Source organism: Coturnix japonica, chromosome 7 (genome assembly GCF_054131305.1).
Source record: "Coturnix japonica strain WE chromosome 7, WE-NBRP24, whole genome shotgun sequence".
Lineage (NCBI taxonomy): Eukaryota > Metazoa > Chordata > Aves > Galliformes > Phasianidae > Coturnix > Coturnix japonica.
In genome coordinates, this window is record NC_140669.1 from 25,839,347 (window position 1) to 25,856,719 (window position 17,373).

A 17,373-nucleotide genomic window follows, 5' to 3' on the forward strand; every position below is an offset into this window, starting at 1 on the left:
TGACTTCTAACATTACCTACTTTAATTTGCACATAAGTGTAATCAATGAAGGTTATTTATACTGACATACTGCTAAGACCAAAGTGATTGATTTTTTACTTTCTTTATAAAGAGAGTAAATATTTTTTTTCTATGCTGACATTTTGTAGTAGCTCTAATTTATAGTATTTTACTACATAATGTGTACTAAAATTTACTTCCTACTTCTAAAGATTATAACCTTTGGATTCTTTCTATTAATTAATTCTCATCACTGCATCTTGAAAATTATGTTCTATAGCCCAGGAAAGATAAAACAAAATCAAGATTTTGGTTTCCAAAAGAATACAGGAAAAAAAAATTAAGCTTTAATTGTAATTGTCACCTAGAAACATAAATATGAGCAGCCAGTATAACGAACACAAATTTATTCCTCCCATTAAGCACTTGGATTTCCTTTCTCTGGTCATTTACTACTGCATATCAAAAGATTCATTAAACCAAATAACATACTTAGCAGCACGTTTATAGTTGTCCAAATCTTCCCTCAAACGCATGTTCTCAGCCTTCAGTTGCTGGTTGCAGGTGTACACAGTTGGCACCAACCCAATGTCTTTGGCTGTGAACGCACCTCTCTCCACGAGTTCATACCTAGGAGAAGATGGAAGATTTCATTCCACATTTCCCATCTCTCACCTCACTGGTGTTTCCCCTCTCTTGTCAGCATTTAAATAAATTATAAAGACTCGGGTATTTCCTAACTGAAGGCATTTTCCTCTTTTATAATCATCAGCAATTAGCACACCAGTGGGATTCAGGCCGTTCAGTCACAGGTCAGTACCTTCTAGTAATGTTCATCTTTTGAAAGGACATCAACCAAACAAGATAAGAAGAATCCAAGAGGCAATAAAAAGACAAGCTCTGACATTATTAATTTTAGTCTAAATTTAAAGACATTTAAATGAGGAGCAACAGGAATTATCTAAGTAACTTCTATACAAAAAAAAGAAAACAGTAATGTTAGAAAGGATTCAGGAAAAAGGTGAATGTCATCACAAAAAATGTTCTGCAGAACTACACTTGTTCAAGGAATGATTGTAAGCAATGAGGATCTGTCCAAGTACTCCAAAACATACCAAGGTTCAAGCATATATATACAATCACAAGATACTTCCATGCATGCACACGCTGCGGACATTCTTCTGGAATCCAGTTAATGTAAGTACAAAACATTTATTTCTTTGTTTGCTTCTGTCCTGAAAGAAGGAAGGGTGAGACCTTGAGCTAGTACAAAGTTCAACAGACACAATGAAGATAAAGACACTGTGCAGCCACGGTATCAGCTCCGCACAGGTTCAACAAAACTACCAGTAGTTCTTATCAGATGAAAACCAAACATACAGACTTTATCCCTGCTCATATCGAGTGCAGCTGGAAGATGCACTGTGTAGAAACTCTCAAAAAGGAACAATTTGAACATTATTTGCCTTTTGAGAGGAAACAGAGCAGTCAGTAAGCACAGCATTCCTCCATCAATAAACCACACTGCAAAAACAAGAAGATCTACAGAACAGGGGACCCTTACTTAGTAAGCAACTGTTACCTGAGACCCTTCAAAAAATCAAGGGGAATGTTAGAAACTCCTGTATCCACATGACTTCCTTTAGTCAGCTGCTTCTCTGTATTCTATGGGTAGCTGTAGAAACGCCTGTTCCTACAGATTAAGCTGTCATTCACATTTGACACCAAAAGACATAAGGATTTTGAAAGATTAAACTGAATCTGTCCAAAGCAGAATAGCTTCTTCACTTTGTTTTCTTAAGCAAATTACAGTAGCAACAGACTTCTAACGCCAAGAAGGAAGCTCATTTATTTTATGAGCATTGACTGATGCGCAGATACGATTCCTACCAAAAATATTGAAGGGCACTCCTCATTACCACAGATCATAAATCTATGGACTCCTGTGTTTGCCAGGAAAATTTCTTCACTGAGCGCTCCAACTGCACTTCATGAAAAATACCAACTTTGTACATGAGGACACGTCAGAGGCAGATAACAGATGGAGTCAGCCTCCAGATGAGCTAAAATATCTGAAAGCTAATTTTAATGAAATACAATTAATGCTGATAAACTCACTCTCATATAAGAGCCCTCCCAGAAATGAAGGTTTTGGGGCATGCAGAAGAAGTGGAATAGAAAACTACAGAACAAGACTGCAGTGTGAGATTTCATTTCATCAAGCCAGCCCTGTAAAACTCAGACAGCCCCTGCATGCCTAACTGACTGCCAATTAGTTGTTGCTCTCACTTCATTCCATTATAGAAAGGAACTGTGACGCAAAATGAAATTAGTTCTGTGCACACATGAGCATTTTTCTAAGGTTTTCAGAACAAATGAGTTGTAATTCTTGAATCGCAGTTTACAATTAACTAAGAATTTGGAAACCACAGGAACAGATGGCCAACTATGATCTTACAATCAAAGCCCAGAGCAGACTGACTTACAATAATACATTACTACTTCATCAATTACACTGAATTCAAGCTCCTAAGAGTTCTAAAGCAATCAGGTTGCAGACAGGCCATGCAATTAAACTAACTGATAGACAGCTGAGGATAATCTTGTATCAAGGGATAACTCACCTAGAGATGCATTCAGGGACTATAATTTCAAGTTTCAGCTCTTACAAGAATTTCTTACAGAAAATTATCATTTTAACTGATAACCTCTTCAGCAGTTTCAACAGAAGGCTAATAAAAAAATGAGCACAAAAAACAAAGCCCCGGTGTATTCTTCCAATCTATTATTGTGGCATATAAGTAGAAAATTCATATGATCATGTTACGCTTTCTCTGTAGGCAAGTGACTTGTGCAAAACTAGATTAAGACAAAGAGGATCTAAATTTTCCTCTCCTGCAGCAGGAGACCAATTAAATAAATATAAATTTATGCTTCTGTGATTAAGTGAGAAGTTACAAACAGAATGCATAACTAGTGTATACAAACAGTATCAGGAAATACTTTTATTTGCTCCTGATCCTAAATATGCAAAGTGTATTCACTTACTGCACTTGCAAGTGCCCTATAAATCCAAGCTGACATTTATATAGAGACACGTCTCAATCATAAAGAAGCTCAAGCTGAGAACCAGAACTGATTCTTCTGAATGACCTCAAGAAGGGAATAAAGGAAAAAATAATAAAGGAAAAGCTGGGAACAACTGATTTTTATTCTCATCTTTGTAGACAGTCGCTCTGCATGACAGCTAGCACCAAGAGCAAGACAATATGGATGTCCACTTAGGTTTTGCAAGCAAACTTGAAGCCACGTGGGTATTCTCCACCAGCTCTAATAAAAAAACCTGAGTCTGCTTTAGTGTGATGCTGTTCCAGAACTAATAAGCCCAATTTCTCTCAGGGTTTATGAGGCTGGGGCACAATGTACATTAACAGAACTGTAAGACTTTGAGGCAAAGGAGGACCCACAACAGAAGAAACTCAGGTCAGTCTGAAATAAGCAGATTGCTTCCACTGTCTTCAGGCAGTTATGACGTGGAGGATCATAACCTAACACCTTTTCTGGTAGAGGAAAATGGATATGAATGAATCTACCCATATACTCAGGGAGGACAGGCAGCTTTGCTTCAAATGCTCTGTTATGCATGACCCAGACAACCCTTGAAAGGTATACTAAAGAATCAGATAGCTTTTCACCTTGTATGATCATGTAAGTTTATTCACAACTTTAACCACATGCAAAGAAAAGAATTTTCAAATCCTGTTTCTGTAATTAGCCTGCAGGGTTCGTTTTATTCCCAAGTGAAACATCTCCAGGTCTCTAAAGCACTTGGAGATAACCTGTCAAATGAGTTTACTCACTAAAGGCAGTGATAGCTTCATGCTGTGTGTGAGCAGCAAATGGCTCATCTGCTTGTCAGACTGGTACCAGGCTGCCAGCAGCAGAGAGCTCCCTGGGATTAGGAACTATAGACTGCGGGATCCATCAATTCACAGCTGATCAGCTCACGCACTTCATATTGCAGAGCTGTCAATCCAGTGTAATTCACGAGCAACAAAAGCACTATAAATTCTTATATGTCGAAGGAATAAAAACCTTATATTATTTTTAGGAAATATAATTTAATGTTAACTCTAATTTTAATTTCTTTAAAGTACAGTTGGAAGAAAACAAATGTGCAAAAAATACTTAATCGAAGAAGATCACTGAGAATGTTGGAAGTTTTTTCTTGACATCAAAGAAATAACGAGTTTGCCTTAAAATAAAACATTCATGACATCTTATATAGCTGGACAGCATACCAAAATGTTTTTTCAAACACTGAAATAAACAGATAATTTGCTTCAATTTAAGTGACCTTTAGATCTTAGACAGACAATTATTTCAAAGCAGCCCTTCTGATAAATTTTCTCTACGTTAATTAATTTCTCATTTGAAATTCCATTAGTACTTGATCACCACAGCATGAGACCAAGAGAGTCGTCCCAATACATAATGAGGAACCTGAGTACACTAATCTGCTCTCACTTTCATTAATATTGTAAATTATCTATCTCAAACCAACAGGAAGGAAGGTTTTGAAATAAGGCATTAATGCAGCCAGTTGCTATACAGTAGGATCGTATCCTGACACACTGAGCTTATTTGTAACACCATTGAAATTAAACATACTACTCATAGAGGAACAAAAACTGCATGTACACCTAAGGATTTACAAGACAGAGCCTGCTAAAACCTGCTCTTGCCCTGTTAAAGAGCAATTTGAATTTTGCCACTGATATAAATTCAGACAGTAAATGCTCCAGAGGAAGCTGTAGTTTCACAAAAGGTCGTTATTTACATCCACCCAGTATTAATTACCTTTTCCCATAAAAAATACTAAACATTTTTAAACTTACACTACTCGTATCAGCCCTTTTGTTGAAACAAGTGCAGAAGCACAGAGCTCCTGCTCTAAGGATCGTTTAGGTGACACTGAAATTAATGAACATAAGAAAGCCGACTGACTTACCAAGTCATGCAAAGTGTGTTTATTCTACCTTAAAATACAAGGTCTGTGAAAAACATCCAAAATCATGCAAAATAAGTAAAACAGACTTAGTACTACAACACACTACGAAGCACTCAGTGAGCACCCAGGTTATGGAAAGCAAGAAAATAGCAGAAGCACAGTATATCTCAGCACCACTGAAATGAAACGCTGGTCATTTTGCACTGGATTTATTTCATCAATTAACAACCTCTGGACTGCAGCTGGTTTTCTGTCTTCTTCGGTAGTCCATGGAGATGTGAGTGTATTTAAACAGTACATTGCAAATGAGGTATTTCTCTTCCCTGGTCACAAAAGAGACCCAAGGCCCCAATCACTACAGGCTTGCAAACACCTGGAGTTAGGTGAAATGCAGAGACACCTTCACAGCTACCTGTTCAGCAGCTCCCTGGATTCAGCTTTTGGGAAAATCTGTCCTAAAAACAATTATTTTCACCTAATATATTTATTCGTTCAGTAAAACACTACATATTTGGGACTCAGCCTGAAAGTTTACTGGAAATACACCCTGAAATACCTGAGCTCCACTTCCTATTATTCCTACTATGCTCTATTATGCTGTTATTTAAAATGTCTTACCATTCAGTTTGGAAGCAGTCAAGGGTTCTGGACATACCCAGACTGACAAGAAAATTGCAGAAGAAGTCATCCATCGCTTCAGGTACTTCAGACACTGATTTCTCTGAAGTCAGAACTGGTTTGGAAGCCTGAAAATAGAATATTGTATTTTTTATTAAACCTGTAAGAGAAATGTAGTTAACACTATTTCTGAAGTCATCCCAAGTCACAGATCTATTGGAGTACAGTTGAATGCCTCCCTTCTCTTTGCTTATCAAATCTGCAATCAATGATGTAATACCTTCTAGCATCAAGATCTGTGCAAGGTTATGGGAACTACGTAAAAAATTACCTGATTTAAGCAAGTACTCTGAACTTGGCATAAAGTGATAAGGGTCTAAAACTATTTGAACTAACAGATGTTTTTCTGCCACTGAGCAGAGAGGAAATGTTAGTCCTCATGTCCCTTTGGCAACCTTCAAAACTACCCATGAGGAAATCAGTGCTCCACCTTGCACAGCTGCATTCTTTGGTAGATAACATAAAAAAAGTAAGACATTTTACCATAATGATGCACAGAATGGAAAGACTGAAAGAGCTGCCATCTTCATAATGAGACATCTTTATTCGGAAGCCCCACAAAGACCAGTTTTTCCTTTTCTTCCCAACATGCATATGCAGACAATGAAGCGTCAGTCAACTTCCCTACAAGTGTTAGAAGAAGGCAGATGGGACACCAAGGATCCTCCAGTGCCACTATCAAAATAAAGCTACTAAGATAAGGTCAACTGATGGGTCAAGGCCAGCTGCCAAAAGCTGAATCAAAACAAAACTGAGATTTTACAAGAGGAAAAATGCCTTTCAGACCTTACTGTCGTAATATCTACTTCTTCAGTTAACTGCATTCAACCAAGTCAGTGTATAGCTTGGTATTAAGCCCATTCAGAGGGGTTTCAATAAAGTCTGAAAGTTCCTCTCCCAAAGCCATTTAAAGTTTATCAGGTGAAGGAAAGGAGACTACTGCAACTTGGCAGTTACCTGACATACCTAAATGTGTTTAGGCAACCTCACAGTGGGTAAAATTAAATGTCCCCCTTGTAAAATGAGAAAGAACAAAACCTGAGCTCAACATCTATCTAGCCTAAGCAACTGTGACAATCCCACACCCTTGCAGTTTACTCCTGTCCTTAGTGGGACCACGTATGGGGTTTACATGGTGAGGTTTTGGTAGAAACAGGGCTGCAGAGTGCACCCTGAGAGCAAGGCCCAGTATTGCCCCACATCATATCAGAGCCAGCTCCAGCTGCTCCCAAAGGGACTCACCATTGGCCAGGCTCAACTCTAAGTGATGCTGGGTGCGCCCTCCAGGAGAGCAGACTTCAGGAAGGGAAAAACTGCTGCACAACAGCAGCCGGAGAGAGGAGTGAGAAATGGGAGACACAGCCCTGCAGCCACCAAGGTCAGAGAAGAAGGAGGGGAGGAAGTGCTCCATCAACATGACTGCATAAATTACCTGGAGATAAAAGCATTTCTCCTGCTAAAATAAAAACACGCAGCATTCTCTACACTGGATGATCTCATTGCCATTTTCCATGAAACAAAGTGTTTCATTCAGGCAACCTGCCTAACAGACAGAAAAAGTGGATGTGCAAGATCAAGGCAATAGTAGGGATACTACAGTATGCCAAGTAAAACACAATACTTAGCGTATCTTCATTACTGGAAAGACAGTATATTAGACAGGTCTACTTTCTAATTGTGGCAATATGTGAACTAAAGAGTACATCTGCAGACATGGCAGTTGTACTCTTGCTTTTCTTTCTTTATTCTAAGTCTGATGTCTATGTTTAATATCATTCCTTCTAGTTTCCCAAGCACGTCTATAAAGCCAGTCTTCGGAAGAAATAACAGCTTGATTCCTTTAATAAATGGAAATATGAGAGGAATCCATTTCATCTGTGCAGAGGATAATTTATTAGCTAGCTACTAGCACTGAGAATCAGTTCAGGAACTGAGCAGAGACCAGCAAAAGGAAAAAGAAGTGCAGTCTATTTGTACGCTATTGGAAGAGGGCTTCAGGAATGCAGAGGGAAAGAACCAGCTCCTTTGCAGCCCTCACAAGCAATATCAGGCTAACCACTTGTGTGTATATTTACCTCTTTAGAAGTGGGGGCCAAACAGACACCCAAGAGTAGCTACTGTTATTTGTTCTCAATTAAATACTACTCTTTGAAATTAAATCCTCAAAAGACTCTGGGCATAAGGATTGCACACTTGACCAACAACTTAACCACCAAGTGCTTAACCCTATAGATTTCCACAAAAACTTGGAGGACTTTTTGCTTTTTAACATCAGATAAACAAATGATTTCCCTGGAAAACAAGCTGGAACGTTTCTCTAAAACTCAGAGTGTTTTTTTGTGCAGGCACAAAAAAAAAAGATTTGAAGACTTTTAACAAGATCTAACAAAATAATCAAACTTAAACAGCAAAACAGAAGGTTAATGATGGCAAAGTGACTTCAGGTTACCACCCGGGATACTAAAAAATAAAGGTCTTAGAATGCAAGTGCAGAAGCTCTGTCTAATAAAGAAAGTAATTTGCTCTGCTTTCTTTCATCTGTGTGATTTTCTGGAAGTTCTGTAACCTTTTCTTAGGTTCTCTACCAGCTGAAAACATCCTCTAATATGCAAAATATTCTGATACTCATTTTTCAAAACACTTGATATAACTTTATGATGTCTTAGAGCAAGGAGAACAGAAACAAATGAATCACGAGTTGTGACAGAAAAGGACAAATGGAACAGAAACAGTAAGTACAGTCACTACTATGCAAATCATGTCTTGGCCTACAGAGCTCCATTTTGTATCAGCTGGGGGGGAAATGGCATTTAGAGATGAGGGCTCCACCTGCATCATCTCCCCCTGAGGATCCAGACACAAAGATACACACTACAAACGACAGCTCGAGGGTGAGGGAGCCCCAGACTTCTCAAAAGCCCAACAGTTCCACTGCACCCAGGCACAAACCCACAAGAGGTGGAAAAAATATCACCTTAATATCCCCTGCAGAGTCAGCTTTAATCCATACACACCAATATTTTAATGTTTTTTTAAATGGTAAAATGCATCATCTCATTTGCTCATGTTTGCTCTCCTTCATTTACTAATTAGTGGTAATTACTTCGGAAGGAAGTTTGAAAATAAGGATTTTTCTTAGATTTTCCTGGTTACACTTGACCTTTTTCTTACAGAGTGTACAAGAAACGGCTTTAACAGCTGTTTACAAGGGTGGACCGTGACAGGACAAGGGGGAATGGTTTGAAACTGAGACAGGGGAGGTTCAGGTTGGACCTTAGAAGGAAGTTTTTCACCCAGAGGGTGGTGACACACTGGCACAGGTTGCCCAAGGAGGCTGTGGATGCCCCATCCCTGCAGGCATTCAAGGCCAGGCTGGATGTGGCTCTGGGCAGCCTGGTCTGCTGGCTGGTGACCCTGCACATAGCTGGGGGGGTGAAACTGGATGATCACTGTGGTCCTTTCCAACCCAGGCCATGCTATCATTCTATGATAATTTTCTGATTTAACACAATGTAGCAGAAACATTCTTAATATAGAAACAACCTTATTCAGCCAAGTATTCAGGCGCTCATTTCTGTGGGTGTTAAGTGCAAGCAGTTGCTTTCCTGTGTGAAGGATCACATTCTCATTCTTTCTACTCACATAATAAAACAAAACCTAATTGATTTTATTAATGTTTTAAAACAAATTATATATTTGAAATATGACCTTGTTTGCAAGGTAAAAGAAGACGGCACACAGGTAACTGGTTATAATTACCCACTGTGATACATTCAGTCCTACAAACACCTATGAAATGTAATCCGTTCCACAAAATATCTCATAATCCAAATGAGTGATGATGTGTACTTTTTAACCTAATAATACCAGCTAAATTACAGACAGTCCTATTGATTTGTCATAAAACACTTACTAAAATACGAGCATCTTCAGCCTGCTCTTGTATAGCCTGCAGAGCCTCAGACAGGTCTTCATCACCTTCCTGAAGACTAAATTCATCATCTGCTGACACCTAAAGGAAAGGATTTAGAGCACCAGTATCAGTGTTTTATGAATCCTCCAACACAACCGCCTCTACCTCTATTATCACTACTGAAAACAATCCCATTCCCATTAAAAATATTTTGCCCTGATTACACGTTGTTTCCCATCCTTGGAGACACTGAAGGTCAGGCTGAAATAAGCTCTGAGTTTTGTGTGAAATGATGCCCTTCTTGAGGCCTCAGGAACCTCATCCCAGAGTTCAGGGATTAGACAGTAGTGAGGGCTGGTATACAGTAAGCTTTTTCTGGGTACTGCAATTGCAAGAGGTTGAAGTTCACATAATCATTTTTAGGGACTCATCAGTGAAATTAGAGGGGATTTTCCTTAGCCTCTGTTGTCCCAGAGAATTCTGAGCATCCTGAGCTAAATATAAGTTTCCCTATTCATCGCAGGGGATTGGACTAGATGGCCTCTAAGGGTCCCCACCAACTCAAGCAATTCTATCATTCTATGCATTAACAAGAAGCTGAAATGGAAATACTCCCATCTTTTTAATACTTAATTTTGAAATAAAAAGCTCACCCAAATCTTCTCTCGACCACTAGAGATATCATCAAAGTTCAGAAAAGGAGGTTCACTGCTCCTCCTAGGGTACTTTTATGTTGAAGTAAAACAAAAGAATCAAACATGAATACTACAGAGATCACGTAAGATAAGCAATTTAGCAAATTACCTCTTCGTACTGATAATCATCCTCAGAGTAGTCTGTGATAGTAATTTCTGCAGGCTTTGTTAAGGCTGAAACATTTAATGCATGTGACCTGTTAGAATTTGAAAAAACACCGAAGGAAAACCAGGCTGTGATGAGCACCCTCACCCCTGCTCTTACCCACACCAAACATAGATGGGTTCCAAACTGAACATCTGAGATCAAACAGCGAATACTGCATCATCCACCAAAGCTGATGCAAGCCCCTTAAATAATAATCACAGCACATCCATAATACAAAGATAAGTGAGCTCTGCAATGGTAAAAATCCATTGCAAATTATTTACAGTTCCCCCAAACGCTTCAGTCAGGCTTTTCATTACAATAACAAATGGTGTAAAACTAAACTAAAATAAACATCTCATCCACCAGCCTCACAGCTCCTAGAAGTATAACAACAATGTTTTCTGTAAGATGCGCTGCTGTTTCCCTAGGAAATCACTTAGCTTACAAATGACCCACGTAAATAAACTAGAAATTAACTTCAGAAGAACAGTGGGCAATTCACTGCTTCGCACACAGCTATTTTAAATGGTAACTTCTTTTTACAAAAGGAAACAAAATAAAATTGAGAAGAAAAAAGCCATGATTAGAGCTTAATACCACTTCCCAAATCTGAAGTCTTCAACTAAAACTAACAAGTGTATATATATGTGTGTGTATATATATACCTTTTTGCTGCAGTTTGTGCAGCGCAGCATATGCAAAAGTACCATCTGGATTCAAGATCCCAGCACCACAGCACACAAGCTATCAGTTGTACCGTAACCATCTGGAAGGCTCACATGCTTCATCCCAGAAAGAAAAACCACCTCTGGTTTGAAAAGATGTGAGTCTTAAGGTAACAGTTAGAAAGGCATCATTCTCCTTCCTAAACAAACCAAAAAAGAGTGAAAACTGCATGAATATAGACCTCACTTTCAGTAATCAAGTCAAAGCACATCTGTGTACCTGAAACTGCACAATGACACCACATGCTTTCAACAAAAACAGTACACATAAACAGCAAGCTGGCATGAATGCTTCTTAAGAACCTCCTACCTAGGCTTAGGTTTGTAAAGGCAAACACCTGTAACAGACATGCCCTCATGATTTCTTCCTTAATTACTGCAGATGTGGAACACAGCACACGGCATGGAGACAGGTGTTTTTAACCAGATAGAAACTGAGGCACAAGCTCACAAAAGCTAATCTTTGCACTTGAGGATTTTTTTTTATCTTTTTTAATGGGCTTACATCCTAATTCTAGCAAGAGAACTCAGATATTGACAGTGCCCGATGAACTAAGGATTACCTGACCCTTAGTGCTGTGTGGAACTGGCAGCTCACAGCTAAGCACTGCTACTGTGGAAAGGACAGAACCGGACTAGCCCAGCAACACAACCAGAGTTCAGATCTTCGAAGCAAAACCCATTTTGAGAAGGACCCGAACCCATTTTGTTCTGTATAAAGCCACAGCAAACAGAAGGTTCTAGATTCTGGACACAGCCTGCTAAAACCCACATGTTCAGCAAGGAAATGGGCTCCTGCTCGGGGTCACCTTTGGTGTTTTACCACCAATATTAAGACACAGAAGGCAAGAAAAGGCTTTTTACGTTTTTAGCCCTACGGGGGGATAACATTACCGCGCTTTTCCTCCCAGCTCCATGAGGTGAGCGGCTCCAGCCCCCACCCGCCCCAAGGGGACGAGGAACCCCACAGCCTGCCCGCCTCAGGTGAGGGGAAGGATACTCTGCAGGCACACGGACACCTCGGAGCCCGACGCCCCCTCCTCGTCCTGCTCCTCCATGGCTGTGCTTGCAAACCGTTACCAGGGCTGCAAGGCTATCGCGAGAGGAGGCGGCGTTTGCTGCCCATTTAGTTCCTCACCCGCCGGGAGCGAGGCGGGCTGAGGAGCGGCAATGCAGGGCGGGAGGTGCTGCGGTTCCTCAGGGGGCTCCTACCGGCTTCTTGCTGCGAACTTTCTGACTGGGAAGTGCCCTGTTTACTTTAATGGGAGAAAAACCTGCTTCTGTCTCCTCCTCAAGGGACGAATTCCTTCCTATCTAGGAGTATAACTGTGCGTTTTCCATGGGATTCACTTGTGGAGGAAGCATCCCATAAGAGAGTGCTGAGCAGATCTCAGTGCTCTTACTTGGTAAGAATAAGCAAAGATATGAGCATAACCGAGCATCGAGAATGGAATTGATATAAATTACAGCTAAAAGCAAAGAGCAAATCGGTGACGGTGAGAATAAATAGCATTTGACTGATTTCCAAGTATAATGGAAACTCCTAGGAGGCTGTTAGTAATGGCGGAGCTCTCTGTAGTCATTCTGCATTCAGACACCTGAGTCACCCTGCTTTATAACCCTGTAACAGTTTGAGTTATAAATGGTTATCTTCTCCCACATAGCAGTAACCAGTGCTGTTACTCTATCCCATAACTTCTCGTGAGCAAGGCAAGGAAGCAGCATCTGCTGCAGCTTGAGCATTTCATCAGATGGGCTGTTTACTTCTCACACACAGCAAAGACTACACGCTTTCACTGTATCTCAGCCAGGCAAGTTATGCTATCTGAAAAGATGGTTCATAAGAAACCTGGAGTGCTCCAGAAAGTGTTGCTACTGCTCCCAAGCCTGAAAAGCCAGGTATTCTTCCACTGTCTGAAGAAGCGTGACCCACTGTCTCGCTCAGGACAAAATATCCTCCTGGATCCATCAAACAAACAAACTACAGTTCTGAGAAGTTGGGTTACAAAACCAGAACATCCTTCCAGGCTGCTTTCAATGGCTTTCAGGCTCTTGCAGGAAGATGCTCAGGTGTCCAGTTCATATGCTTCATTACAACAAAGAATGTGCTGGCACACTGACTTTTGCACACACATCTTTCATGACTCTTCAGTGCATCTTTTGGGGAGAAGGGATGAGAGAAAGCCATCAACTCACTTTTCTGAATGAGTGCATAGTGTGGTCTGAAATATGGTATGGACATCACAGTGACACTGAAGAGGCCATTGTCCACATGGCCATGGGGCAGCAGGGGACCACAGCTGGAAGCTAGAACGAGTTGGCAAACATCTTGTTCCAACTTCTGCTATGCCATCTGGTTTCCAGTTAGGCAACTGACATTAAATGCATTTTCTCTGTATTACCATCTGGCAGCTGCTTGTACAACAACAGAGCAACACGCAGGATTTGGCTAGCAGTTATCTTAAGAATCATATCAAGGATACTTGAAACACTGAATCTGCAACAAAAAATGGCTTACAAGAAGGGAAGGTCCTTTAGCTGATGGCTTTATATGCACAGAGCATTGCTGGTAGGAAAATGGAACGGGAAATTCTATACTCTTGTATTTTGCATGTAAGTCCCATGAAAGTTACAAGGGGGTAACCACACAGGTTTATGAAGAGTGTAATATTGTATGCAATTAGATTTTGTTCAGAGGTATCTACTACACTTTTGCCACGCTATGGAGGTATTTTCCTTTTTCCAAAATCAGGAGCAGGGCTTTATTCTTTTCCTGAAATGATGCCTGCCATAAGTGAGCTTGGTAAAGAAAGATTGAAGTCATTAATTAGTGCAGATGAAGTCTCAAAATATGCTTTAATAAGTTCCACCTAACAATTGAGGAGCAATCAGCTGTAGTGCAACTGGAGAATGAGATGCAGTGAAACGACTGCAGCAACAGCTCTGCACGTTTCTCAGTGGCAAATTAGTAAAGCTTGGGGGGGGCGGGGGGGGCGGGCACTGTGATGTTGCTGGGTTTAAAACATAACAGAAAGGAGTGATTTAAGACATATGGTAAAAGTTTCAAAAAATGATTCCCTGACAAAACAAATCCATATAAATTTTGCTCTCTGCTTCCTGCTGTGCACTCCTGCTCCTTTCCTAGTCCTTGTGCTGATGCTCATAAGATCCTCATAATTTATACCATCTGAAAACCAATCCATAAAAATAGAGGTTGTTGCTTGGTTGGGTTCTTTTCTTCCTTTGTTTTTGTGTTTTGGTTTTTTTTCCTTAATCCCACAAAGAGCAAAACTGCATTGTAAGATATTTGAGTTGAGTGACTGGATGCAGTACTACTTTGTCTCTACTCTGCTGATGAATATTCAGTGTTTAATCTTCTACTATGTTTCCATTCCAGTAGATTGGACCTGGGATAGATAAAGTCTCTGGAAAGTGGGCTTTGAGTCGACTTCATAAAAACAAGAACTTCAGATTCCAAATGCATCAGCAGTTCTGCCAATTCTCATTCTTCTAAGCACTTTATTAACAGCATAACTGCCATTGGAATACCAGTCTTGCAATTCAATCACCTGATCCAAAATCCATTCTTTGAATCATTACTGTAGCCTGGTATCAATTTCAAACAGGTTTTCCACGTGAAAGCATGCAAGGCAATCTCTTAAAAGCCACAATCTGAGTGCAAGCAGAAGTATGAATAGGTTTGAACCCACTTAGAGAGAAATTTGGGAATGACCAGCCAGTAATATAGAAGTACAGTTGATGCTGCATGGATTTTACAGGGTCCAGTGCTGTGAAGTACAGCTTTTCTACTGCAGATGGGAGTATAATATATATACAGCCTAGCCTACAGGCTGTAGTGTATAATGGAAGTTATTCTATCCATGCTGATGCTGCTGTTTCCAAGAACTACAGCCTCCATATCTTCTGCCGTTGTTCCCTTTGAAATTTCTCAGGAACATTGGACAGATGGTACATTTTGACTCCCCATGTACAGAACTGGGAGTGTTTCTGTAGCACAGACAGGAATAAATTGTACTAAACGAGAGAGGAGAGTTGACAAAGTCATCTTTGATTTTAGAAGTGTAAGTGACCCATCTTCTCTCAGAACTCTAGTTTCATGAGTGCAGTTATTTATGCAGCTTAAAGGAACTAATGATCATCTGTTCCTGGTAATTAGAAGCTTTCTCTGTCATCATTTCTTCTTCTCTTTGAAACTAAGTCAAGTTGACGTGGTTTTCCATATTATGCGTTGTTAAATGTTTTTAGCTAGCCACAGATTAGCTGTTTGTGCTCCAAGTTACCTACATTTGAAAAGCATCCTCCTTTGCACAAAAACAAGGACAACAAAAACCTGTGCTGCCCTAATGAGTGCACGGCAACAGAGACAAGAATTGAGATATCTTGTTAGAAAATGCACAAACTAGAGGACAACTAACACAAAGCTAATAGGAATTATTACTTTGTTTTACCATGCTTCCAAGTAACGTCCTACTTACTGCTCTTCCCTTCAGAACTCCGAGTCTTGTCCTGATTAGCACATGCCAGAATCACCGTGACTGTTTTCCTGCTCCCCTTCTTTACCTGCTTGATTTGCTAAAAAAAAAAAAGAAAGATAAAAATGCACACATGAAAACCCAGCGTGGCCAAGCTTTCTGTCAATCAGCTTCAGCACAGACTGAAAAGAATGTATCTAGAGAAAATATATAAATTATTCAAGACTGTTGGGTGCTTCAAAAAAAATCACTTAAAATTTCTCCCTGCCCCAATCCTCTCCTGTCAGCTGTATTCTAATCAGCTCAGCACAGAATACTTCACTTCCTTTCACCCTTTTTGTGCCACAGCACCTGCTTGCTCTCTATTTGATGCTTTCTCTGCTTGGGCTCATTGCATCCATCGAAAGACTCAACATGAGCCAGCAGTGCGCTCTGGCAGCCCGGAAAGCAAATGGGATCCTGGGCTCCATCAGTAGAGGGGTGGTCAGCAGGGATAGGGAGGTGATTGTCCCTCTCTACTCTGCTCTTGTGAGGCCCCATCTGTTGTACTGTGTCCAGGTGTGGAGCCCTCAGTACAAAAAAGATATGGAGATTTTGGAAAGGGTCCAGAGGAGGGCCACGAAGATGATTAGGGGGCTGGAGCACCTCCCCTATGAGGACAGGCTGAGGGAGTTGGGTTTGTTCAGCCTGGAGAAGAGAAGGTTGTGGGGTGACCTCATTGCAGCCTTTCAATACCTGAAGGGAACTTACTCCCAGGAGGGGAGTAAACTCTTGGAAAGGGCTGACAATAGCAGGACACGGGGAAATGGTTTTAAGTTAAAAGAGGGAAGATTTAGGTTGGATGTTAGGGGGATGTTCTTCACTAGGAGAGTGGTTAGGCCCCAGAACAGGCTGCCCAGGGAGGTTGTGGATGCCCCGTCCTTGGAGGTGTTCAAGACCAGGTTGGACGGGGCCCTGGGCAACCTGATCTAGTAAAGGTGTATGTTTGGTGGCCCTGCCAGGCAGGGGGGTTGGAACTACATGATCCTTGAGGTCCCTTCCAACCCGGGTCATTCTGTGATTCTGTGATCCTTTTGGTTTGGGTTTTTCCCACTCTGACTTTTGAGCAACCCCCTTTGAGGTCTGACCATTTATTTCACTTTGTGTTGTTAGCAGGTTTGCAATCCTTGGGTGCTTCTTCGATGTCTTATCTTTTCAGACAGTCACATGGAGGATAGTTTGTATTGCTATTCCAGGAGAACAGCCAGGAACTTGTAATAATTGCTCACCAAATTCAAAGGTCACTGAATTTGATGCCAGATAGGCAAGGACCAGCCGGTGAGTTGTAGCCAAAAGCAACATTTGTCACCAGAGCATGTAGCCAAGCCTCTGCTAACTGCTTAAAGCCAGTTGTATTGATTGAGACGAGCAGGGAATTTTAATTGTCCCAGCGCTGTTTCGTTTGTTCCTAGTGCAAGGCAATTTTCACACATGCGGGATGTGAAGGTATAAATAATTAGAAGTCACATCACCAAACTCCAATCTGTCTTAGCTGAAAGTAGCATTGGTGTGTACAAGCTTCTATGTGTTGTTATAAGGGAGACTGTGCAGTCATGTCCACTTTTTTGCTTCCTTTATTAACAGCCAGAGGACTTTGGGCAATAATTATATAAAAATGTTATCCCTCATCCACAGTGCTGTTCTTTATATTGGAAGTCTTTTATATCC

At 40.7% G+C, this 17,373-nt stretch overlaps 1 protein-coding gene across 1 annotated transcript in view; it reads right to left on the reverse strand.

The window, feature by feature from the left end:
- The window catches only part of SPAG16 (sperm associated antigen 16), a 339,824-nt gene extending 327,587 nt beyond the window's left edge, over nucleotides 1-12,237 (reverse strand). Inside the window, exons 1-5 of the mRNA XM_015867952.3 lie at nucleotides 12,174-12,237; nucleotides 10,407-10,453; nucleotides 9,603-9,701; nucleotides 5,630-5,757; nucleotides 493-630 (exon numbers count right to left, since the gene is read on the reverse strand). Of these exons, the coding sequence (XP_015723438.2) occupies nucleotides 493-630; nucleotides 5,630-5,757; nucleotides 9,603-9,701; nucleotides 10,407-10,453; nucleotides 12,174-12,231 (470 nt within the window). The 5' untranslated portion in view covers nucleotides 12,232-12,237. The remainder of the gene's footprint in view (nucleotides 1-492; nucleotides 631-5,629; nucleotides 5,758-9,602; nucleotides 9,702-10,406; nucleotides 10,454-12,173) is intronic.
- Between the last annotated feature and the right edge of the window lie 5,136 nt (nucleotides 12,238-17,373).